General features: G+C 54.9%; 1 protein-coding gene across 2 annotated transcripts in view; it reads right to left on the minus strand.

Annotated features, from left to right (window-relative positions):
- Nucleotides 1-1,756: 1,756 nt before the first annotated feature.
- The window catches only part of LOC134341278 (V-type proton ATPase catalytic subunit A-like), a 40,942-nt gene continuing 16,781 nt past the window's right edge, over nt 1,757-25,917 (minus strand). The window contains exons 1-15 of one of the 2 annotated variants that reach the window (XM_063039147.1): nt 24,586-24,591; nt 23,346-23,443; nt 21,793-21,921; nt 19,891-20,105; nt 19,545-19,682; nt 18,987-19,138; nt 18,192-18,354; nt 17,669-17,777; nt 15,989-16,111; nt 15,119-15,233; nt 11,810-11,873; nt 7,201-7,404; nt 4,651-4,745; nt 3,122-3,293; nt 1,757-2,790 (exon numbers count right to left, since the gene is read on the minus strand). In XM_063039147.1, coding sequence (XP_062895217.1) covers nt 2,698-2,790; nt 3,122-3,293; nt 4,651-4,745; nt 7,201-7,404; nt 11,810-11,873; nt 15,119-15,233; nt 15,989-16,111; nt 17,669-17,777; nt 18,192-18,354; nt 18,987-19,138; nt 19,545-19,682; nt 19,891-20,105; nt 21,793-21,921; nt 23,346-23,427 — 1,854 coding nt within the window. In that variant the 5' untranslated portion in view covers nt 23,428-23,443; nt 24,586-24,591 and the 3' untranslated portion in view covers nt 1,757-2,697. Of the gene's footprint in view, nt 2,791-3,121; nt 3,294-4,650; nt 4,746-7,200; nt 7,405-11,809; nt 11,874-15,118; nt 15,234-15,988; nt 16,112-17,668; nt 17,778-18,191; nt 18,355-18,986; nt 19,139-19,544; nt 19,683-19,890; nt 20,106-21,792; nt 21,922-23,345; nt 23,444-24,585; nt 24,592-25,917 lie in introns of those variants that run through there. The other variant, XM_063039146.1, reaches the window with a different exon arrangement.

The following is a 25,917-nucleotide window of genomic DNA, read 5'->3' on the forward strand; positions in this document are numbered from 1 at the left end:
CTGAGAGGTTTCATATCCCTGGGAGTCAACATTTCTGAACATCTGTCCTGTGCCCAACATATTGATCCAATTACGAAGAAGGCAGCTATATTTCATTAGGAGTTTGAGGAGATTTGGTATGTCACCTATGACTCGAGCACATCTCTGTAGATGTACAATGAAGAGCATTCTCACTGGCTGGTATGACGGGGCCGCTGCGCAGGATCGGGGAAGAAGCCGCGGAGAGCTGCAATCCCAGCCATCTCCATCGTGGGCTCTGGCCTCCCCACCGCTGAGGACATCTTCAAAAGGCGCCATCCATCACCCAAGGCATGCCCTCTTCAGAGTACCACCACCAGAGTGGTGACACAGGAGCCCGAAAACACACACGGAACATTCCAGAACCAGCCTCTGCCCCTCCGCCACCAGACACTCGAATGGACAATGAACCCACGAACACCACCCCACCATTCTCGCTCTCCTCCTGCACGACCTATTTATGTATTTTTCTATTATAAATGACAACATCTTGCATTGCTGCAAAACCACAAATTTCACAACACATGTCAGTAATAGTATACCCGGGTCTGATTCACTGCCAGACACTTGTGTGGCAATATTGGTAATTCCCACGTCCAGCAAGCAGAGCAGAGCTGGTTGAGGGTGGTATGTTCATGTCAATACCTGGTAAACTAACAAGTGGCTAACGTTAACAACAGGAATTCTGCAGATGCTGGAAATTCAAGCAACACACATCAAAGTTGCTGGTGAACGCAACTGCTGCTAACGTTCGTTATACAGGAAGGGAAACAGAGATAATCCTGGATACTATGGAGAGTCTCATGTTAGTGTTAGAGAAACTATTGGAGCGGATTGTTGAGAGCAGGATTTATGAGCATTCGGAATATCTGGGCCTAATTAAGGACAGTCAGCATAGCTTTGTGCAGGGCCTGACGAAGGTAATTGATGTATGCAGACCTGTAGATATTCATAAAGGATCTAATGCTATCTCGACGTATGTGACAAATAAACTCCTCTCAGGTTTCCAGCTGGGTTCAAGTATCGATTCTAACGATGCTTCAATGACAAACTCTGCCATCTTCATCAGGGATGATGCCTGGGCATGTCTAGTCCGGATGCATTTATACCTGTCATCCGTCCCTCCTGACTGGCTAGTCCTTTTCCACTCGGGTTTCCACTGTCTCACCTTGCTTATAATCGAAATCCAGTTCTTACTTTCCTTTGTCTTTGTTAAAATGAAAATTTTCTAGCTTTATTTCATCAGGTGGTTCCAAAAGCCCTTGGTGCTGCCACAAAACAACAAATTTCAGAACACAATCTGGTGATTCTAATTCGGCCTCGTTTCTAACTCCGCATGGACATTCCGCAGGACCTCTTCCCTCCCTGTCTGTACGTCATTGGTGCCAATGTGCAACGCAGCCTCTGGCATCTCACCTTCCCTGAGGCATCCTGGACCCTTGTATCTGAGAGGCAACACACCACCCCGGCCACACAGCACACAGGCTGCAGAATCCCCTGTCCATCCCCCCTCACAATCGAATCTCCTGTCACTGTGGCTCTGCCTGGCTTTACCCTTCCCAGCAGAACCTCACTGCCAGCCACAGAGCCACTGGCCTTGTTGCTGCCACTGTATCCTGATCGGTCAGCCACCCACCCCGCCCCAGCAATGTCCAACACCCCCCTCCCAGAGGGAATTAACCCTCTCTTCCCCATGGACAGATTTTGAAAGACATTAATCAGTGTTCATTGAGTCAGGAAGCATTGCTTTTATTTATCCAGCAGGTTTGCAAGTTTTCGGCCCTGCTTCCAGCAGGGGCTTTGTGAGGTGGGGGCCCCGATCCCAGCAGGGGGTTTGTGAGGTGAGGACTTTGATCCCAGCAGGGGGTTTGTGAGGCGGGGGCTCCGATCCCAGCAGGGGGTTTGTGAGGTGGGGGCCCTGATCCCAGCGGGGGTTTGTGAGGTGGGGGCCCTGATCCCAGCAGGGGGTTTGTGAGGCGGGGGCTCCGATCCCAGCAGGGAGTTTGTGAGGTGGGGGCCCTGATCCCAGCGGGGGTTTGCGAGGTGGGGGCCCTGATCCCAGCGGGGGTTTGTGAGGTGGGGGCCCCGATCCCAGCAGGGGGTTTGTGAGGCGGGGGCTCCGATCCCAGCAGGGGGTTTGTGAGGTGGGGGCCCTGATCCCAGTGGGGGCCCCGATCCCAGCAGGGGGTTTGTGAGGTGGGGACTTTGATCCCAGCAGGGGATTTGTGAGGTGGGGGCCCCAATGCCAGCAGGGGGTTTGTGAGGTGGGGACTCTGATCCCAGCAGGGGGTTTGTGAGGTGGGGACTTCAATCCCAGCAGGGGGTTTGTGAGGTGGCAGTTCAACCCCAGCAGGGGGTTAGTGAGGAGGGGGCCTCAATCCCAGCAGGGGGTTTGTGAGGTGGGGACTCTGATCCCAGCAGGGGGTTTGTGAGGTGGGGACTCTGATCCCAGCAGGGGGTTTGTGAGGTGGGGACTCTGATCCCAGCAGGGGGTTTGTGAGGTGGGGACTTCGATCCCAGCAGGGGGTTTGTGAGGTGGGGACTTCGATCCCAGCAGGGGGTTTGTGAGGTGGCAGTTCAATCCCAGCAGGGGGTTAGTGAGGAGGGGGCCCCAATCCCAGCAGGGGGTTTGTGAGGTGGGGGCCCTGATCCCAGCAGAGCCGCTGCCCTGTACTGCTGTTAGTCTTCCAGGTTGTGAAAGGCGTTTTGCATTTCTTCCAGGAGGAGGGTGTAGTCTGACTTGATCTTTACCTCCCCGTCCTTGACTGGGTCCTGAGGTGTGAGCAGTGGGCAGAGAGTGAGACCACAGCAATCATTTCCCTCCCAACCCCTCTCCTCTCCCAAACCAACTCCACCAACTCCCTACTTCATCCACCCTCTCCCTAATAACGCCTCATTTTCCACTCCCTCCCCTTTCCACCCCTCTGCCCCTCCATCCCTCAACAATCCTCCTTTTCCCATCCCTCTCTCCCCACCTCCCCTCCTTTCTGGCCACCCATCACCCCCTCTCTTCCTCACCTCTGCTCCCCCTCATCTCCCCACTCTCCCCTTTCCCCTTCCCCCAACCCCCCCCTTTCCCCCTCCCCTCTCACTGGGGTCTGACCTTGAACTTCATGGCACTCAGTTTGTACAGGACATCACCCATATTGTCCCGGATGAGGGACCAGGTGAGGCGGTTGTCGGAGTGGGCCGTGGTCTCCACTGAGTGACGGGCCAAGTCGTAGAAGGCGATGATATTCTTCAGCATCCCCACCGTCTTGTACAAAGGGCAGTACCTGCAGGGCAGACGGAGAGGGGCTGAAATCTCTTATCCCCTTGTAACAGGCTGAGGGAGAGGGGCTGAATGGTCTCCTGTCCCCGTGTGACAGGCTGAGGGAGAGGGGCTGAATAGTCTCCTATCCCTGTGTGACAGGCTGAGGGAGAGGGGCTGAATGGTCTCCTGTCATTTGTGACAGGCTGAGGGAGAGGGGCTGAATGGTCTCCTGACCCTGTGTGACAGACTGAGGGAGAGGGGCTGAATGGTCTCCTATCCCTATGTGACAGGCTGAGGGAGAGGGGCTGAATGGTCTCCTATCCCTATGTGACAGGCTGAGGGAGAGGGACTGAATGGTCTCCTGTCCCCATGTGACAGGCTGAGGGAGAGGGGCTGAATGGTCTCCTGACCCTCTAAGAGTCTAAGAGTCACTTAAAAGAGCGACAGATTGACTGTGATGTTCGTCATTGATCTGTGGCACTGTCTGATCAGCCCCTCCCCTGTACTCCACCAGATCCCCCACCTGTCATACGAGATGTGTCTGTTCTATTGATCTGTGACACAGTTTGACCCCCCCCACCTGTCGTATGAGTCGACCCCCCCACCTGTCGTACGAGGCGACCCCCCCACCTGTCGTACGAGTCGACCCCCCACCTGTCGTACGAGGCGACCCCCCCCACCTGTCGTACGAGGCGACCCCCCCACCTGTCGTACGAGTCGACCCACCCACCTGTCGTACGAGGCGACCCCCCCCACCTGTCGTACGAGGCGACCCCCCCACCTGTCGTACGAGTCGACCCCCCCACCTGTCGTACGAGGTGACCCTCCCACCTGTCGTACGAGGCGACCCCCCCACCTGTCGTACGAGGCGACCCTCCCACCTGTCACGAGTCGACCCCCCCACCTGTCGTACGAGGCGACCCCCCCACCTGTCGTACGAGGCGACCCTCCCACCTGTCGTACGAGTCGACCCCCCCACCTGTCGTACGAGGCGACCCCCCCACCTGTCGTACGAGTCGACCCTCCCACCTGTCGTACGAGGCGACCCCCCCACCTGTCGTACGAGTCGACCCTCCCACCTGTCGTACGAGGCGACCCCCCCACCTGTCGTACGAGGCGACCCCCCCACCTGTTGTACGAGTCGACCCCCCCACCTGTCGTACGAGGCGACCCCCCCACCTGTTGTACGAGTCGACCCCCCCACCTGTCGTACGAGGCGACCCCCCCACCTGTCGTACGAGGCGACCCCCCCACCTGTCGTACGAGTCGACCCTCCCACCTGTCGTACGAGGCGACCCCCCCACCTGTCGTACGAGGCGACCCCCCCACCTGTCGTACGAGGCGACCCCCCCACCTGTTGTACGAGGCGACCCCCCCACCTGTCGTACGAGGCGTGTCCGTTTTGTTGCAGGAAGTCATCCTTGAGCAACTTGGCCACCTCCAGAGTTATCTTGTCCAGTTCAGCCAAGGATGCCTAGGGTAGTGGGCCAGTGGTCAGTGAGTGGGAGAGGAAATTACACTCACAGACAAAATACACCTCTAAAGGAACGTTCCCTCACATGTGTGCACAGACACAGTGAGACAGAGACACACCAAGCACAGACTGAGACTTACAGTGAAAGTTCAAAGTACATTTCTTATCAGAGTGTACACTTTATACAAGCCTGAGATTCCTCTCCTTACGGTCACAAAACAAAGAAACCTATTAATAGGACCGTCAGATATAATCTGTAATATAATCTAATCTAAACACTCAACGTGCAGAAAAAATCATGCAAATAATAAAAAGCAGATAGTATTCAGAATGAAAGAGAGTCCACAGACACAAATCCCGGCATCACTGTAAATGGAGCAGACACACAGAGAGACACACAGACACAGACAAACACATCTCACACACACAGAGTGAGACACACAGACACATCACACACACACACACACACACACACACACACACACACACACAGTGAGACACACAAACACATCACACACACACACACAGACAGACACACACACAGAGTGAGACACACAGACACACACATACATCACAAACACAGACAGTGAGATACACAGACACAGACAAACACATCACACACAGAGTGAGACACAGACACACACACATGCACACACACAGTGAGACACACAGACACGCGCACACACACTCATCACACACACAGAGTGAGACACAGACACACACATCACACACACACAGTGAGACACACAGACAAACACATCTCACACACACAGTGAGACACACAGACACAGAGACACACACACAATCACACAGTGAGACACACACAGACACACGCGCACACACACATAACACACACAGTGAGACACACAGACACAAACACATCACACACACACAGTGAGACACAGACACACACATCACACAGTGAGACACACAAACACATCTCACACACACACACACACAGTGAGACACACAGACACAGACACACACACACAGTGAGACACACAAACACATCACACACACACACACACACACAGTGAAACACAGACACAGACACACACATCACACACACAAACACATCTGACACACACACACACACACACAGTGAGACACAGACACGCGCGCGCGCGCGCACACACACACACACACACACACAGAGTGAGGCACACAGACACAGACAAACACATCACACACACAGTGAGACACAAACACCACACACACACACAGTGAGACACAAACACTACACACACACACAGTGAGACACAGATACACACAAACACAGAGTGAGACACAAACACCACACACACACACACACAGTGAGACACAAACACATCACACACACACACACACACACACAGTGAGACACAAACACATCACACACACACACACACACACACACACACACAGTGAGACACACAGACACAGACAAACACATCTCACACACACACACACACATTCACACACAAAACAGACACACTATTAATGCCGCGGATCGAAGAATCTGTACATGACAGTGAAGGTGAGGGTAGTTTGATATTAGACAGTGATAAGTTGGCCAGGGCAATGATGAGTGGAATTTAATCTTGATGTGGGAGATGAAGAATTCTGGGAGAATTACAAGGGTGGTATTGTGCTGTAGGTTTTCTATGTTTCTATGTAATTAAGGGAAGGGCACAGCGACATGGAGATTGCTGACCTGGGACCTGGATAAACAAACGAACGGTGGGAGGAAGTGAGCAGTTCGAGCAGCATCTGTGGTGGCAGGGCGATGGTCAGTGGTTTGGGTCTGGGCCCTGCATCAGGACTGGAAGTGGAAAGGTGAGAGTGGCCAGGTGAAGGAGGGTTGAGTTGGGCGTTGGGAGGTGAAGGGTGGATACAGGCGAGGATGGGGCTGACACACAGCCAGAGTCTGTGGACAGTGAAAGGTAGTCGAAGCAGGTGAGCCGAGAGCATGAAGGGGTGGGCAGAGCCCGTGAACAGGTCGGTCCTGGGAGTGTTGGGAAACAGAGATACCTCAGTGCACAAGTCTGAGGATCCTGGCAGGAGGTAGCACAGGTAGATAGGGTGGTGAAGAGGGCAGACGGGATGTTCACCTGATAGAGCAAAGGACCTGCAGCATCATGTTACAACTTTATCAGACACTGTTTAGGGCAGACTGGGAGTATTGTGGCGAGTTCTCCAGGACGATTGCACTCGACAGGGTACAGAGGAGTTCCTCCGGTCTGTGGTCTGGGACTGAGTTTCAATTACGAGGAGAAACTGGGCCTGTTCTCCTTGGAGCGAAGAAGGCTGGGGGAGACCTGTACTGACACATAGCAACTACACGTCGTTCTGATTCTGCATCTGACCATCGAGGTAAGGGTAGAAGGTCAGCATGGATGCGATGGGCTGAACTATCTATCTCTCTAACCCCGCTCACACGCCTCCCCCCCACCCTACCTGCCCTCTGCCGCCTCACCTTGCCGACCAGCTGCACGATCTCCGCCAGGTCCTCCTCCTCCTGCAGGATCTCCTTGGCACGGTTCCGGAGAGTGACAAACTCGGGGAAGTGTTTCTCGTAGTAATCGTCGAGCAGTCGGCTGTACTTGCTGTAGCTCACCAGCCAGTTGACAGAGGGGAAGTGTTTCCGCTGGGCGAGCTTCTTGTCCAGTCCCCAGAACACCTGCGGGCAGTGCAGAGGGCCAGAAATGTGAGCCCTACACAGGCTTGCACGGGTGCACACGGTGGGGAGCTTCCTATGCCACTCCCGAAGAGGGCACAGCAGGAAGCTCCCTCACCACTCCTCCCACAGTGGGGAGATCCTTCACTTCTCCCAGCACAGTGAGGAGCTCCCTTACCAACACTCCCACAGTGGGGAGCTCCCTCACCACTCCTCCCACAGTGGGGAGCTCCCTCATCACCTCCCACAATGGGAGGACAGTGGAGCTTCATCACTGACCCTTCTACAGTGGAGACACCACTCATCACTCCTCCTTCCATGGGGAGCTCCCTCACCGCCGCCCCCCACACAGTGGGAAGTGTACAGGCAAACTCAAAGGGGCTCGGACAGCCTCTTCCCACATAATGAAACTCTCCTATCACCTCCCAACTCTCCCTCAGCAAGGAGCTCCCTCACTGCCCAGGCACAGATCCTTCACCGCCCCAGCACAAGCAGAGCACTTACTCACGTCCCATGCCACAGTGTGAAGCTCCCTCCCCAACCCCACCCTCCGTCACACCCACAGTGCGGTGTTCCCTCACCACCTCCTTCTCGGTGTAAGGATACCTCACCTCCCCTACCAGAAAGAGGCATTCCCTCACAGCCCCTCCCTCAGCCCTCAGTGAGGGACCGGCCCGGGATCCTGATAGTGTTGATGAGATGGGATGGTACTGGGCGAGTCGGGACCTGACAGGACGGGACGGGACGGGACGGGGTGGGACAGGGTGGGACAGCTGGATGAAGTAAACAGCCACTTAGAGTTTAACCACACATCGTAGTTTCGAGGCCCAAGGGTTGAAAATCCAACCTCAACCCGGAATGGAGACAGAGCTGTAGACAACAATGCAGAGTTTGTCAGGCAGGAGTCTCTGCCCGTCTGTCTGCACATGGGAAATGACAGGAACACGGAGCTCAGGGTGAGAGAGAGCGGGGGAGCAGGACAACAAAACAGTGTCAGAGTAGTGAGGGTATCATTGAGTGACAGTGAGGGGGCACAAGAAGGGTACAGAGATAGGGGTGGTGTAGGGGAGGGAGGGGTTACAGAGACAGGGAGGGGTGTAGGAGCCGGATGGGGTTACAGAGACAGGGAGGGGTGTAGGGGCCGGAGGGGGTTACAGAGACAGGGAGGGGTGTAGGAGCCGGATGGGGTTACAGAGACAGGGAGGGGTGTAGGAGCCGGATGGGGTTACAGAGACAGGGAGGGGTGTAGGGGCCGGAGGGGGTTACAGAGACAGGGAAGGGTGTAGGGATTGGAGGGGGTTACAGAGACAGGGAGGGGTGTAGGGACTGGAGGGGTTACAGAGACAGGGAGAGGTGTCGGGATCGGAGGGGGTTACAGAGACAGGGAGGGGTGTAGGGGCCAGAGGGGGTTACAGAGACAGGGAGGGGTGTAGGAGCCGGATGGGGTTATAGAGACGGAGGGGTGTAGGGGCCGGAGGGGATTACAGAGACAGTGAGGGCTGTAGGGGCCGGAGGGGGTTACAGAGACAGGGAGGGGTGTAGGGGCCGGAGGGGGTTACAGAGACAGGGAGGGGTGTAGGGGACAGAGGTGGTTACAGAGACAGGGAGGGGTGTAGGGATCGGAGCGGGTTACAGAGACAGGGAGGGGTGTAGGGGCCGGAGGGGGTTACAGAGACAGGGAGGGGTGTAGGGGCCAGAGGGGGTTACAGAGACAGGGAGGGGTGTAGGGGCCGGAGGGGGTTACAGAGACAGGGAGGGGTGTAGGGATCGGAGGGGGTTACAGAGACAGGGAGGGGTGTAGGGGCCGGAGGGGGTTAAAGAGACAGGGAGGGGCAGTGGCCAGAGGGGGTTACAGAGACAGGGAGGGGTGTGGGGGCCGGAGGGGGTTACAGAGACAGGGAGGGGTGTAGGGACTTGAGGGGTTACAGAGACAGGGAGGGGTGTCGGGATCGGAGGAGGTTACAGAGACAGGGAGGGGTGTAGGGGCCAGAGGGGGTTACAGAGGCAGGGAGGGGTGTAGGGTCTGGAGGGGGTTACAGAGACAGGAAGGGGTGTAGGGATTGGAGTGATTACAGAGACAGGGAGGGGTGTAGGGGCCAGAGGGGGTTACAGAGACAGAGAGGGGTGTAGGGGCCGGAGGGGGTTACAGAGACAGGGAGGGGTGTAGGGGCTGGAGGGGGTTACAGAGATGGGGAGGGGTGTAGGGGCCAGAGGGGGTTACAGAGACAGGGAGGGGTGTAGGAGCCGGATGGGGTTATAGAGACGGAGGGGTGTAGGGGCCGGAGGGGATTACAGAGACAGTGAGGGCTGTAGGGGCCGGAGGGGGTTACAGAGACAGGGAGGGGTGTAGGGGCCAGAGGGGGTTACAGAGACAGGGAGGGGTGTAGGGATCGGAGGGGGTTACAGAGACAGGGAGGGGTGTAGGGGCCAGAGGGGGTTACAGAGACAGGGAGGGGTGTAGGGATCGGAGGGGGTTACAGAGACAGGGAGGGGTGTAGGGGCCAGAGGGGGTTACAGAGACAGGGAGGGGTGTAGGGATCGGAGGGGGTTACAGAGACAGGGAGGGGTGTAGGGTCTGGAGGGGGTTACAGAGACAGGGAGGGGTGTAGGAGCCGGATGGGGTTATAGAGACGGAGGGGTGTAGGGGCCGGAGGGGATTACAGAGACAGTGAGGGCTGCAGGGGCCGGAGGGGTTTACAGAGACAGGGAGGGGTGTGGGAGCCGGAGGGGGTTTCAGAGACAGGGAGGGGTGTAGGGACTTGAGGGGGTTACAGAGACAGGGAGGGGTGTCGGGATCGGAGGTGGTTACAGAGACAGGGAGGGGTGTAGGGGCCAGAGGGGGTTACAGAGTCAGGGAGGGGTGTAGGGTCTGGAGGGGGTTACAGAGACAGGGAGGGGTGTAGGGATTGGAGGGAGTTACAGAGACAGGGAGGGGTGTAGGGGCCGGAGGGGGTTACAGAGGCAGGGAGGGGTGTAGGGATCGTAGGGGGATACAGAGACAGGGAGGGGTGTAGGGGCCAGAGGGGGTTACAGAGACAGGGAGAGGTGTAGGGGCCAAAAGGGGTTACAGAGACAGGGAGGGGTGTAGGGGCCAGAGGGGGTTACAGAGACAGGGAGGGGTGTAGGGGCCAGAGGGGGTTACAGAGACAGGGAGGGGTGTAGGGGCCGGTGGGGTTAGAGAGACAGGGAGGGCTGTAGGGGCCGGTGGGGTTACAGAGTCAGGGATGGGTGTAGAGGCCGGAGGGGGTTACAGAGACAGGGAGAGGTGTAGGGGCCGGAGGGTTTACAGAGACAGGGCGGGGTGTAGGGGCCGGAGGGGGTTACAGAGACAGGGAGGGCTGTAGGGGCCGGGGGGGGGGGTGGTTACAGAGACAGGGATGGGTGTAGGGGCCGGAGGGGGTTACAGAGACAGGGAGAGGTGTAGGGGCCGGTGGGGTTACAGAGACAGAGAGGGGTGTAGGGGCTGGGGGCGGGGGTGGTTACAGAGACAGGAAGGGGTGTAGGGGATGGAGGGTTTACAGAGACAGGGAGGGGTGTGGGAGCCGGAGGGGGTTTCAGAGACAGGGAGGGGTGTAGGGACTTGAGGGGGTTACAGAGACAGGGAGGGGTGTCGGGATCGGAGGAGGTTACAGAGACAGGGAGGGGTGTAGGGGCCTGAGGGGGTTACAGAGTCAGGGAGGGGTGTAGGGTCTGGAGGGGGTTACAGAGACAGGGAGGGGTGTAGGGATTGGAGGGAGTTACAGAGACAGGGAGGGGTGTAGGGGCCGGAGGGGGTTACAGAGGCAGGGAGGGGTGTAGGGATCGTAGGGGGATACAGAGACAGGGAGGGGTGTAGGGGCCAGAGGGGGTTACAGAGACAGGGAGAGGTGTAGGGGCCAAAAGGGGTTACAGAGACAGGGAGGGGTGTAGGGGCCAGAGGGGGTTACAGAGACAGGGAGGGGTGTAGGGGCCAGAGGGGGTTACAGAGACAGGGAGGGGTGTAGGGGCCGGTGGGGTTAGAGAGACAGGGAGGGCTGTAGGGGCCGGTGGGGTTACAGAGTCAGGGATGGGTGTAGAGGCCGGAGGGGGTTACAGAGACAGGGAGAGGTGTAGGGGCCGGAGGGTTTACAGAGACAGGGCGGGGTGTAGGGGCCGGAGGGGGTTACAGAGACAGGGAGGGCTGTAGGGGCCGGGGGGGGGGGGTGGTTACAGAGACAGGGATGGGTGTAGGGGCCGGAGGGGATTACAGAGACAGGGAGAGGTGTAGGGGCCGGTGGGGTTACAGAGACAGAGAGGGGTGTAGGGGCTGGGGGCGGGGGTGGTTACAGAGACAGGAAGGGGTGTAGGGGATGGAGGGTTTACAGAGACAGGGAGGGGTGTAGGTGCCGGAAGGGTTTTCAGAAACAGCGAAGAGTGAGGAATTGCTCACCTGGACGATGCCGAGGGTGGCAGCGGTGACTGGGTCCGAGAAATCCCCTCCTGGGGGTGACACTCTGTGAAGGAGGGTAAATTAAGGGTCACAGAGGGACAGTTCCCCTTGGCTCACTCTCAGCCTTACCCTCTCCTTCCCTCTTCCCACACCGTTGCTGGTCCTTACCCACCTTTTGTGTCTCCTCGCTGAACTCAATGCCCACTCCATCCACCCCCCGCTGCACCTTGCCCCCTCGATGTCCCATGAAACCCTCCCACTCTGCTTCCTGTCATCCCTTCATGCAGATCACATCATTACACAGAACAGTGAGGTCAGACAACAGCAATGCAGAATAAAGTAACACACACAATATGCTGGAGAAACTCAGCAAGCCAGGCAGCATCTACGGAAAGAGTAAACAGGTAGAGCTCTAACTTCTCATCTGTTATTTTCCGTCTGATGAAGGATGCTGGCCTGAAACATCGACTGTTTACGCTTTTCCTCAATGCTGCCTGCCTGCTGAGCATTTTGCCTGTATTGCCTGGATATCCAGCATCTGCAGGTTTTCTCATCTTCGTGCAGAATAAAGTGCAACAGTTACAGAGACAGTACAGTGCAGTGCAGTAACAATAAAGTGCAAGATCATAATCAGGTAAATTGAGAGGTGAAGAGTGCCACAATTTCTGGAAGCAATTCAGAAGTCACAGGATATATACATCCCAAAGAGGAAGACGTATTCTAAAGGAAAGATGGCACAACAAGGTAAAACTTGTTACATGGCATACGGCTCATGGCTAACAGAAGTAAAAGCCAACATAAGAAACAAAGAGTGGGCATAGAGCAATAATTAGTGGGAAGTTAGAGGATTGGAAAGCTTTTAAACACCAACTGAAGGCAACTAAAAAAGTCATTAAGAAGGTAAAGATGTTGGACTGCTGGAGAGACAATAATGGGAGTCAACAAAACAGCAGACAAGCTGAATAACTATTTTGCGTCAGTCTTCACTGTTGAAGACACTCAGAGTATGGCGGAAGTTCCAGGTGTCAGTGTGTGAAGCATAACTAGAGAAAAGGTTCTTGGGAAACTTTAAGATCTGAAAGTAGATAAGTCACCTGGACCAGATGGTGTACACCCCAGAGTTCTGAAAGAGGTGGCTGAAGAGATTGTGGAGGCATTAAGTAATGATCTTTTAAGAATCACTAGGTTCTGGAATAGTTCTGGAAGACTGGAAAATTTCAAATATCACTCCACTCTTCATGAAGGGAGAGAGGCAGTAGAAAGGAAATTATGGACTAGTTAGTCTGACCTCAGTGGCTGGGAAGATGTTGGAGTCGATTATTAAGGATGAGATCTCAGGGTACTTGGAGGCACATGATAAAATAGGCTATGGAAATAACAAGCAGGATAGACAAAGGAGAACATTGTGTAGTTGGATTTTCAGAAGGTCTTTGACAAGGTGCCACACATGAGGCTGCTTAACAAGCTATGATCCCATGGTATTACAGAAAAGATTCTAGCATGGATAAAGATGCAACACTGAGCAACATAGGAAGTCATTCCTGCCTGTGGTCATCAAACTTTACAACTCCTCCCTTGGAGGGTCAGACACCCTGAGCCAATAGGCTGGTCCTGGACTTATTTCCTGGCATAATTTACATATTACTATTTAACTATTTATGGTTTTATTACTATTTAATTATTTATGGTGCAACTGTAATGAGAACCAATTTCCCCCGGGATCAATAAAGTATGACTATGACTACAAAGCAGTGGCTAACTTGCAGGAGGCAAAGAGTGGGAATAAAATGAGCCTTTTCTGGTTGGATGCCAGTGACTACTTATGTACCAGAGGGGTCTGTATTGGGACCGATTCTTTTTATGTTATATGTCAATGATTTGGATGATGGAATTGATGACTCTGTTACAAAGATTACAGATGATACGAAGATAGGTGGAGGCACAGGTAGTTTTGAGGAAGTAGAGAGGCTACAGAAGGACTTAGACAGATGAGGAAATGGGCAGTGAATTGGCAGATGGAATACAGTGTAGGGAAGTGTATGGTCATGCTCTTAGATAGAGGGAATAGTCGCATAGACTATTATCTACGCAGGGAGAAAATTCCAATATCCGAGATGCAAAGGGATTTGGGAGTCCTTGTGCAGGATTTCCTAAAGGTTAATTTGCAGGTTGAGTCTGTGGTGAGGAAGGCAGATGTAATGTTAGCATTCATTTCAAGAGGACTAGAAGATAAGAGCAAGGATGTAATGCTGAGACTTTATAAAGCACTGGTGAGGCCTCACTTGGAGTATTGGGAGCAGTTTTGGGCCCTTATTGAAGAAGGGATGTGCTGACGTTGGAGAGGGTTCAGAGAAGGTTCACGAGAATGATTCTGGGAATGAGAGGGTTATCATATGAGCAGCGATGGAAGGCATTTAGAAAAATGGGGGTGGGGGGGGATCTCATTGAAGCCTCTTGAATGTTGAAAGGCCGAGATAGAGTGGATGTGGAGAGGATGTTTCCTTTAGTGGGGGAGTCTCGGACCAGAAGGCACAGCCTCAGAGAGAGGGATTTCTGTTTACAACAGACATGAAGTGGAATTTCTCTAGCTGGATGTTGGTGAATCTGTGGAATTCATTTCCAAGGGCAGTTGTGGAGGCCAGGTCCCTGGGTGCATTTAAGGCGGATGTTGATATATTTTTGGTAAGTCAGGGAGTGAAAGATTACTCCCTGAAGGCAAGAGATTGGTGTTGAGCCTTGGTGAAATGGTGAAGCAGACCCGATGGGCCGACTGGCCTAATTCTGCTACGATGTCTTATGGTCTTAAAACTACAGCACAGAAACAGGCTATTCAGCCCATCTACTCCGTGCTGAACTGCCTAGTCCCAGGACAATGGCCCTCCATACCCTCACCATCCAGGTACCCATCCAAACTTCCCTTAAACAATGAAATTGAAAACACATGCACCACTTTTGCTGGCAGCTTGTTCCACACTCTCACACTGCTCTGAGTGAAGTTTCCCCTCGTTCCTCTTAAACTTCTCACTTTCACCCTCAACCCACGACCTCTAGTTCTAGACCGTCTTATTGTACCAGAGACCCAATGACAACAGGAACCTGCCCAAGCGTGGCCGGATGTGCTTTCTGGCTCTTGTACCTTCGTCCAATGGGAGAGAGGGGAAGAGAGAATCAACGACCTCCCCACTCCCCATTACCCCCTCCCTCCTCCCTCACCTGATCTACTCTGCATCAACACCAGCTCCCACCACACCACCTCTGAGTCTCCCTTCGTCCGCACCCCTTCCCCCACCCAGTATCACCCACACTTACGCTCCGACAATGCTGACGCTTCCCTCTCTCTCCGGACAGCCCAGGCATCTCACCCGTCCTGCCCGCTCATAGAAAGAGGCGAGACGGGCACCAAGATAGGCCGGGTACCCACTGTCTGTGGAGAGAGCGAGACAGAGAGAGTGTGTGGTGTGTGAGTGAGGGGGGAGAGGAACCATGTGTGTGTGTGTGAGAGAGAGAGAGAGAGAGAGAATGTGTCAGAGAGGGAGACTGCAGTGTAAAAGGAGCTTCCCCTGTCCTGGGAATGTGTAGAGCAGCTTTCCTCTGTGTCTATCCTTAACCCAGAGTGCGTCAGAGAGGGAGGGAGAGGGGGATTAAAAAACAGTGTAGAAGGAAGTTCACTCTGTGTCCGACCTGTGAGTGTGTGATGGGACAGTGTAGAGGGAGTTTCACTCTGTATCTGACCCCAGGAGTGTGTGATGGGACAGTGTAGAGGGAGCTTCACTCTGTGTCTGACCCGTGTCCTGGGAGTGTGTGATGGGACAGTGTAGAGGGAGTTTCACTCTGTGTCTGACCCGTGTCCTGGGAGTGTGTGATGGGACAGTGTAGAGGGAGTGTGTGATGGGACGGTGTAGAGGGAGTGTGTGATGGGACAGTGTAGAGGGAGTTTCACTCTGTGTCTGACCCGTGTCCTGGGAGTGTGTGATGGGACAGTGTAGAGGGAGTGTGTGATGGGACGGTGTAGAGGGAGTGTGTGATGGGACAGTGTAGAGGGAGTTTCACTCTGTGTCTGACCCGTGTCCTGGGAGTGTGTGATGGGACAGTGTAGAGGGAGTCTCACTCTGTGTCTGACCTGTGCCCTGGGAAGATTAGATGGTTTTGGTCTGGCCCCTCCTAACCTTCGTTACTTACCTGCAGGCATCTCAGCGAGGCGACCAGAGATTTCACGGAGAGCTTCAGCCCAGCGGGAGGTGGAGTCCGCCATCATACTGACGTTGTAACCCATGTCACGGAAATACTCCGAGATGGTTATACCTGCAGATGGAAGGGTGAAGGGGGCATCGGGCAGAGGCAGTGGGGAGAGCATAGGGTGGGAGGGGGTGAGAGAGGAGTGAGTGGGGAGGATGTGAAGTGAGAGGGGGTTTTGCATGTGGAGAGGGTGGGGATTGGGGACAGCGATGGAATCGGGACAATTACAGCAGGGGAAGTAGAGAGATTGTGGGGCAGGGGATGGGCAAGACTCAAGATGGGTGAGAAAGATGAGATATAGAGCAGTAGTAGAGGCGTGGGGAGCACGGAATGAGGGAGGGGGAGATCAGCAGGGATTTGGCATCAGGCTAGTTGGGACAGTGTGAGAGCGCATGGGAGGACAGGAGGCAAGGGACATTGGAGGGGAGGGCAGGAGGGGCCAAGTTGGAGGGTTGTGGGACAAGGTAGAGTTTTGGGGTCATACAGCCGGGGGAAGGGGCAGAAGTAGGTGGGCAGCCGGGGGAAGGGGCAGGAGTAGGTGGGCAGCCGGGGGAAGGGGCAGGGGTAGGGGGGCAGCCGGGGGAAGGGGCAGGAGTAGGTGGGTGGCCAGGGGAAGGGGCAGGGGTAGGGGGCAGCCGGGGGGAGGGGTAGGGGTAGGTGGGCAGCCAGGGGAAGGGGCAGGGGTAGGTGGGTAGCCAGGGGCAGGGGTAGGGGGGCAGCCGGGGAAAAGGGAGGGAGTAGGTGGGTAGCCAGGGGAAGGGGCAGGGGTAGTGGGGTAGCCTGGGGAAGGGGCAGGGAAAGGGGGGCAGCCGGGGGAAGGGGCAGGAGTAGGTGGGTAGCCAGGGGCAGGGGTAGGGGGGCAGCCGGGGAAAAGGGAGGGAGTAGGTGGGTAGCCAGGGGAAGGGGCAGGGGTAGTGGGGTAGCCTGGGGAAGGGGCAGGGAAAGGGGGGCAGCCGGGGGAAGGGGCAGGAGTAGGTGGGTAGCCAGGGGAAGGGGCAGGGGTAGGGGGGCAGCTGGGGGAAGGGGCAGGAGTAGGTGGGCAGCCGGGGGAAGGGGCAGGAGTAGGGGGGCAGCCGGGGGAAGGGGCAGGGGTAGGTGGGCAGCCGGGGGAAGGGGCAGGGGTAGGGGGGGCAGCCGGGGGAGGGGCAGGGAGTAGGTGGGCAGCCGAAGAAAGGGGGGGTGATGGGGTGGGGTTGAGGGTCAGACAGTGGGGATGATGGGGAAGAGGGTGAGGGTCAGACAGTGGGGATGATGGGGTGGGGTTTGGGGGTCAGACGGTGGAAATGATGGGGTGGAGGTTGAGGATCAGACGGTGGGGATCAGACAGTGGGTGTGATGGGGTGGGGGTGGGGGTCAGACAGTGGGGATGATGGGGTGGGAGGTGAGGGTCAGACAGTGGGGGTGATGGGGTGGAGAGTGGGGGTCAGACAGTGGTGATGATGGGACGAGGGGTGGGGTGGTCATGCAGTCGGGGTGGGGGTAGAGGTCGTGGTGATCAGGAGTGAAGATGGGATGTGAGGTGAAGAGGGATCAGTGCTGGGGAGGGGTGACGGAGAGAAGTGGTGGGGTGTCAGACGGTGGGAAGGTCAGGGTGGGGAGAGAGAGGGTGAGGAAGACACTGACCGGTGTAGATAGAGGCCTCACGGGCAGCCACGGGCATGTTGGAGGTGTTGGCAATGAGTGTGGTCCTCTTCATGATGGTCTCCAACTTCCCCTCCACCTCCAGAGTCAGCTTCAGGGAGGTGTGGCGGGTGGGGAGAAGAGAGGGTAAGCAGGGAGACCGTGGGGCCAGAGACTCAACCCTTCACCTTCACCCCCAGACAACCCCCACCCCTTCGAAAAGACCATGGTGCGAAATCGCCCCTGACCTGCAACCGAGGGTACATCGGCCTCTGCCTGTGAAGACACACCATGCAAATGTAGAACCTCCCACCCACAAGCCCGTCTCCCCCTCACCTCGTCCCGCAACCTAGGGTGCCATCCGAGATCGCCCAACACAGACGCGAGCTCTGGCCACCTGCCACTTCCCACCACCCGACTTGACCCAGATACCCCTGTCCAAGTCGGACTGCCCCCACCTCGAGTCACAGGCACTGAGCACCCCTGACCCCTGCCCCCTGCCCATCTCCGATCACAGAGGGCGTACCTCGGGGAAGTCACGCAGGACCTCGGCCATCTCATTGCCGCGCTCCCCACAGCCCACGTAGACGATGATGTCACTGTTGGAGAACTTGGAGAGGGACTGGGCAATGACCGTCTTCCCACAGCCAAAGGCGCCAGGGATGGCTGTGGTGCCCCCGAGCACACACCTGCAGGAGGGAGGTGGGTGCCAAACGGGGGCAGGAAGGTCACCATCACAGACTCTGGCTATTTGTACGGCATCTCCCGCAACCGAATTCTGCTCTACCAACCCGGCCTGCGTCTTCCCCATTCCTCCAGGTCCCTGTCCTCTACCACTCCCCCTTCCCAGTCCATGGTCTCCCCCCTCCCTTCCCGGATCCCTGTCCCCCGTTCGATCCCCTCCCATCCGTGCTCCCTGTTCTCCCCCCCTCCCTTCCCGGATCCCTATTCTCCCCCTCCCTTCCCAGGTCACTGTTCTCCCTCACCTCCCTTCATGGATCCGATGGTCCTTACAGTCTGTTTCTATGCCGTTGTGTTCTCTATGACTTCCAGGGTCCTTGATCTCCCTCCAACCCCACCCACCCCGAGCCCCAGATCCCTGTCCTCCCCCCCCTCAATGTCCCGTCTCCCCACCTCAGCCCTTTCCTCCCGGACTCTCTCTCCTCTGGTCCCTCTCTCCTACCTACACCTCCCACCTCCCACTCCCCTAGACACCACCCCCTCTCCCTCCCTGTCCAACTCCCCCTTCCCCTTTACCCCTCTTCCAGCCCCCCCTGCCCATCTGCCCCAGCCACTGTGCCAGAACTGTTTGCAGACTCACGGGAAGAGGGCGTCCAGCACCCTCTGGCCAGTCAGCAGAGGCTGTGAACTGGGCAGCTTCTCAGCGGCGGGCCGGACCTGGCGCACGGGCCACAGGTGGACCAAAGTCAGCGGCTCCTTCTGCCCCTCGAACTCCAGCTCCATCACCACGTCCTGAGGGGACGGGATGGGACGGGACGGGACGGGGCAGGGCAGGGGGTGAGACGGGGGGTTCAGCGCCCTTCCTCTGGGTCCCCAAAACACACCAACCCAGCACGTGTCCCAACACACAACCCTCCCCATTCCACCCTTCAGCCATTCACCCTCACGCTTCCCCCTCACCTCACCCCCAACCCTATCCCCTTTCCCACTACCCCCTCCAACCACCTCACTCTCTAATACCCCTCCCCATTCAACCTCGCCCTTCACCCATTCACCCTCACGCTTCCCCCCTCACCTCACCAGCCCACCCTCTCCTCTTTCCCAGTACCCTCTCCAACCACCTCACTCTCTAACACCCCTCCCACCTTTCCACCTCCCACTCCCACTCCCCCTCCCCCTGCCCACCTGCCCCCCTCACCTTGGCGGAGTAGTTTCCAGGTGGGGCGATGAAGCTGACGGTGCCTCGGGTGGGTGGGGGGACCAGGATGCGATGCTGAATCAAGGAGTTCTCCACAACAGTGCCAAAGACGTCTCCCCCGGTGACATGACTGCCCACCTATGGGGGGGGGTGGGGGCTTCAGTGAGTCGGCACCTCGAAACCAGCCCGCAACCCTAGCTGGTCCGTTCATCCCACCCACCCAGATCATCACCCTCCCTTCCCATTTACCCACCCTACCCCACACCTCTCCCCCTCCCTCTCTGTCCCATCACCATCCTACCCATTACTGCCCCCACTCCCCCCTCCCATTCTCTCCCGCACTAACCCGGAGTCCCTGTGCAGGGGTGAACTCCCACATCTTCTCTGTGCTGAGGGCTCGGACGTTTATGCCCCTGGGGATGTAGATGCTTCCTGTTTCCAGGCTGATGTCACTCAGGGGCCGCTGGATGCCGTCAAAGATGGCGCCCATGATGCCGGGACCCAGTTCCACCGAGAGGGGCTTACCCGTCCTCAGGACTGGATCTCCGACAGACACGCCAGCTGGGTCTTGCTCAGGAGCATGGCTGCAAGCAGGTTCAGTCTTCACCCGCCCCAGGCCTCGCACTGGGCCTACACAGAGCTTGCCAATCGCTAGAATCCCACCCCAAAGCCTGGAGCCCAACCCTTTGGCTGAGCAAGATCACAGGCACATCCCCGGATAAAGTGGAATTTCTTTAGGCAGAGAGTGCCGAATCTGTGGAATTCTTTGCCAAGTCTTTGGGTGTATTTAAGGCAGAGGTTGATGAATTCTTGATTAGAACGGGCATGAAGGAATATGGAGAGAAAGCAGGAGATTGGATGGATCAACCATGATGGAATGTTGGAGCAGACTCGATGGGCCAAATGGCCTAATTCTGCTCCTCTATCACATGGTCTTATTCTCCCCTCTCCATTGGGTAGAGTAAGAGATACAAAAGCCTGGAATCATGTACCACCAGACCCAAGGACAGTTTCCACTCCACCGTTATCAGATTATTCACAGTAGGGTAACAGTTAGCATGATGCTATTACAGCTCGGGGCGTCAGAGTTTGGAGCTCAATCCGGCACTCTCTGCACGTCCTCCCCGTGAAATGCTACGCTTTTCCCCAGGGACTACAGTTTCCTCCCACAATCTACCGATGTACCGGGTACATTGGTTACTGTAAATCATCCTGTGGTTAAACTGGGCTGTGGGGGATTGCTGGGGCGTCACAGCTCGAAGGGCCGAAGGGAGGTGTAAGGTGCTCCTCCCCCTCAGCAAAGTGTAGTTCCGCTTAGCCCCCTCCCCCCGGTCAGGGTCAAGGGAAGTCATCGGAGCAGGCGGTGGATGGTCGTATGAGAAGCTGGTCCATGTCACAAGTCCTGGTTACGCGACCATTGACGCCAGGCAGACAATCTCTGAACAAAATTGATAATGGCTGGGCTCACCCATCTTGTAAAGACACTGCCCAGAAAAAGCAATGGCAGTCCACTTCTGTAGAAAAAATTTGACAAGGACAGTCACGGTCCCGGAAAGACCACGATCGCTGACGTCATACAACACAACACATAATGATGATCGATAAATAAATTAATTGATTAATTCAAGGCTTCCTTGTACAATAAGATAGACTCTTGGCCTCACAATCTACCTCATTTTGATCTTGCACCGTATTACCTGCACTGCACTCTCTCTGTTGCTGTTACACTTCATTCTGCAGTTACTGCTTTACCTTGTTCTACCTCCATGCACTCTGTAACGATCTGATCTCTTTGATCAGTGTGCAAGACCAGGCTTTCAATATATAGTGGTACATGTGACACTAATAAAACAAAACATGGATGACCCAGGGGTTGAACGATCCCAGTGAGATGTACCGAGCTCCTGCACACTGAGGTGGATGCAGGAGGCAATGTCTGCCCCCCTCAAGAGTTGGTGAAGGCCAGAGACAGCACGTTGACAGGCAGGGGAAGATCCCAGAGTTGTTACAGGATATATGCACAATGGAACCAACCAGTGGTGTCCCGGAGGTGGACTAGCCCATCCAGCAGCACCCTCCCACTGCTCTACTGAAACATCGACCCCCCCCCCGCCATGGGGAGCCCACTCAGGTCAAAGCCAAGGTCAGAGGTCCCAGGTGGCCTGCAAGGTCTGCCCTGGCTCCTTGGTGGGCCTCAGCACCAAGTGGAGGGGGAAACCCTGATCCAAAGTGCATGGCAGAAGGATACATGTTTCTTCGTAGACTTGAACGGTGGCCAACTCCCCCTCTAAACGGATAATCTCCCCCACCAGCTCATCATGGCCGACACGTACCAGCTCGTACATTGCTGCACCCGACATGTTGGAAGCCACAACAACTGCGACCGAAACAGAGAAACAGAGTTCATTGACAGTGTCCCTCTCAGGGGATATCTGTACACTGACCGGTGTCTCTCAGTCCCTGTCTCTCAGGGTTATCTTTACACTGATCGGTGTCTCTCAGTCCCTCTCTCTCGGGGATATCTGTACACTGACTAGTGTCTCTCTGTCCCTCTCTCTCAGGGGATATCTGTACACTGACCAGTGTCTCTCAGTCCCTCTCTCTCAGGGGATATCTGTACACTGACTGGTGTCTCTCAGTCCCTCTCTCTCGGGGGATATCTGTACACTGACCGGTGTCTCTCAGTCCCTGTCTCTCAGGGTTATCTTTACACTGATCGGTGTCTCTCAGTCCCTCTCTCTCAGGGGATATCTGTACACTGACCAGTGTCTCTCAGTCCCTCTCTCTCAGGGTATATCTGTACACTGACCAGTGTCTCTCAGTCCCTCTCTCTCAGGGGATATCTGTACACTGACTGGTGTCTCTCAGTCCCTCTCTCTCGGGTATATCTGCACACTGACTAGTGTCTCTCTGTCCTTCTTTCTCAGGGGGATATCTGTACACTGACCGGTGTCTCTCTGTCCCTCTCTCTCAGGGGATATCTGTACACTGACTAGTGTCTCTCTGTCCCTCCCTCTCAGGGGATATCTGTACACTGACCGGTGTCTCTCAGTCCCTGTCTCTCAGGGTTATCTTTACACTGATCGGTGTCTCTCAGTCCCTCTCTCTCGGGGATATCTGTACACTGACTAGTGTCTCTCTGTCCCTCTCTCTCAGGGGATATCTGTACACTGACCAGTGTCTCTCAGTCCCTCTCTCTCAGAGTATATCTGTACACTGACCAGTGTCTCTCAGTCCCTCTCCCTCAGGGGATATCTGTACACTGACTGGTGTCTCTCAGTCCCTCTCTCTCGGGTATATCTGTACACTGACTAGTGTCTCTCTGTCCCTCTCTCTCAGGGGGATATCTGTACACTGACCGGTGTCTCTCAGTCCCTCTCTCTCAGGGGATATCTGTACACTGACCGGTGTCTCTCAGACCCTCTCTCTCAGGGGATATCCGTACACTGACTGGTGTCTCTCAGGGGGATATCTGTACACTGACCGGCGTCTCTCAGTCCCTCTCTCTCAGGGGATATCTGTACACTGACCAGTGTCTCTCAGTCCCTATCTCTCAGGGGATATCTGTACACTGACCAGTGTCTCTCAGTCCCTATCTCTCAGGGGATATCTGTACACTGACCAGTGTCTCTCAGTCCCTCTCTCTCAGGGGATATCTGTACACTGACCAGTGTCTCTCAGTCCCTCTCTCTCAGGGGGATATCTGTACACTGACCAGTGTCTCTCAGTCCCTATCTCTCAGGGGATATCTGTACACTAACTGGTGTCTCTGCCCCACACAAACCACCCTCACACAGTTACCTGGACCTGAGACTCCATGGACATATCCCACGCTGCTCTCACGCTCTTCGTCCCTGATCTTCGGAAGTGTTTGAAAGTCCATGGTGTCTGCTGATGTCCTGTGGTTGATGAAGGGTTGGAGATGGGTTGGGAGGATGTAGGAGTCAGAGAAAAGTGGGTTGAATAATGAAAGCTGTTAGGCACATCCGACAAATAGAGGAGTCACTCCCTGTACCTCCAGTGCCTGGTTACTGACTCTCACCCCGTCTACAAGGGCTCACTGTCCATCTCAATGCCTGGTTACTTCTCCACAGCCTATTCCCAATGGCTGAGGTGGGAACCGTTAGGGGTGGGGGGAGGATGTCTGAGGAAGGAACTGGGGAGGGCGACTGTGGAGGGAACCAGAGGTGGGGGGAGGGTGGTTGAGGAGGGAACCAGGGGTTGGAGTGGCGGAGGAGGGTATTGGGTTGGGAGTGAGTCTGGAACCGATCCCGGTGAAAGACTGCCTCACTCGTGAGCTGCCTGAAGTTATCAATCACCATCTCCAAATGAGCCACAACAAATCCCTCCCTTCCTCCTTGTCTGACTTTGGCTGCATCACTGCCTGGTATGGGAACTGTACTTCCCTCAATCGGTGGACTCTGCAGAGGTGTGGACAGCCCAGCTTGTGAACTTCCCACGATTCAGAACATTTACAAAGACAGGTGTGTAAAAAGGGCCCGAAGGATGACTGGGGACTTGAGCTACCCCAACCACAAACTGTTCTAGTTACTAACGTCTGGGAGACGGTACCGCAGCATAAAAGCCAGGGCCAACAGGCTCCGGGACAGCTTCTTCCACCAGGCCATCAGACTGATTAATGCATGCAGATACAATTGTATTTCTATGCAATATTGCCTGTACTGTTGTTCATACTATTTATCACAAATTACTATAAATTGCACATTAAGACGGAGACGTAACGTAAGAATTTTTACTCCTCATGTATGTGAAGGATGTAAGAAATAAAGTCAATTCAATTATTTGTCCCCCTTTTATTTCTGTCTAAACTGGGTCCTCTCCCCTGTTAATGCTCTGTCTGACTGCCTGATTTTGTTAGTGTTGAGCTCTCCCTAATTATCTCTAATCTGTCTCAGCTCTCTCCTAAATCTAGTCTCTCCCTGCCTCTAATCCTCTCTCCTCTCATCTCTCTGCATCTCCTCTCTCACTCTCTCCCCTGTCCTTGGCTCTCAGTAGATCTGACCTCACCCCACACACTCACCTTATCTGTAACAGTCACTCTCTCTGGAGACCAGTGTCCGAATAAAGACCTCACACCCTGACAAAGGACTATACACACCTCCCAGCTAGTTTCAACCAGCAACTGGTGGAGATCACCGAGCTGGGCAGCTTAAACCAACATTTCAAACAGGTTCAAACTGAAAGGAGAGTTTATCTCACAACACACATACAAGACAACCCATCCCCTATCAGTGGGGATTAACCCTCTCAGCCCCTTCCCCATCGACACACATCAGGCACCTGCTCACTAACAGGAAGTCATACAGGCTCTGCTCTTCAGTTCATCTGGTCCATGCTGACTAATATTTCCATCTAAGCTTGTCTTATGAACCCATATCCCTGCAAACATGTACTATCCATGAACCATGTTTACCCATCTAATACTTCCTTAGGCAACTCATCTTGTATAGGCCCAGCTTCTGTAAAAGAAAACGTTTTTACAGAATGTTTGAAACTCAGATTGAATCTCTTTAATTCCTCAGTCCTGGAACAAGGACGGTATGCATTCACTCTATCTACATCCCTTGTGACTTTATACATGTCTCACTCTCCTACCTTCCAAGAATAGGACCTGTCAAACCTCTCCTCTCGAATCCCTCAACATCTGTGTAAATCTTTTCTGCCTTTTTTCCCAGTTTAATAACACAGAGAGCAGGAAACTATTGACTCCGGAGAGGAGAGGATAAGACTGAGGTGATTGAAAATCTTTTTGTGTATTGAGTGAGTGGGCATTGAGGAGATGGTGACAGCTGGTCAAAACGTGGGGGCATTATTCGCTGAGAATCCAAGTGAATCATGAGAAACATTGGAGTGAGAGTGTGGCCTTCCTCCTCGGGCAGCCGCTAATCATGGACCATCAGTATCTTTAACAAGGTTGGACAAACCTGGGTTGTTTTCTCTGGAGTGCTGGATGCTGGTGGTGAGTGGAAGACCCAAGAGAGGTTTGTAAAATTATGAAAAACAATGCTACAGTTGACAGAATATTTATCCCAGTGTAGAAATTTAAACGCGGGAGGACATCCATTATTGATGAGAAGTTTAAAAGTCATGCATGGGGCAAGATTTTTTTTTCTACACAGAGTAGTGGGGGCTTGGAATGGCTGCCTGGACTGGTGGATACAACAACAGCAACATTCCAGAGGCTTTTAGACAGACACATGGATGCACAGGGAATAGAGAGATATGGATCTAGTGCAGGAAGAAGATGCTTAATTTGGCGTCATGCTCAGCACAGACACTGTGTTGTACTTTTCTACTTTTCTCATAATAGGCTGACCAAAACTAAACAATGGTCCAAGTGAAGCTTCACCAA

This window comes from Mobula hypostoma, assembly GCF_963921235.1.
Source record: "Mobula hypostoma chromosome 13 unlocalized genomic scaffold, sMobHyp1.1 SUPER_13_unloc_1, whole genome shotgun sequence".
Taxonomy (NCBI): domain Eukaryota; kingdom Metazoa; phylum Chordata; class Chondrichthyes; order Myliobatiformes; family Myliobatidae; genus Mobula; species Mobula hypostoma.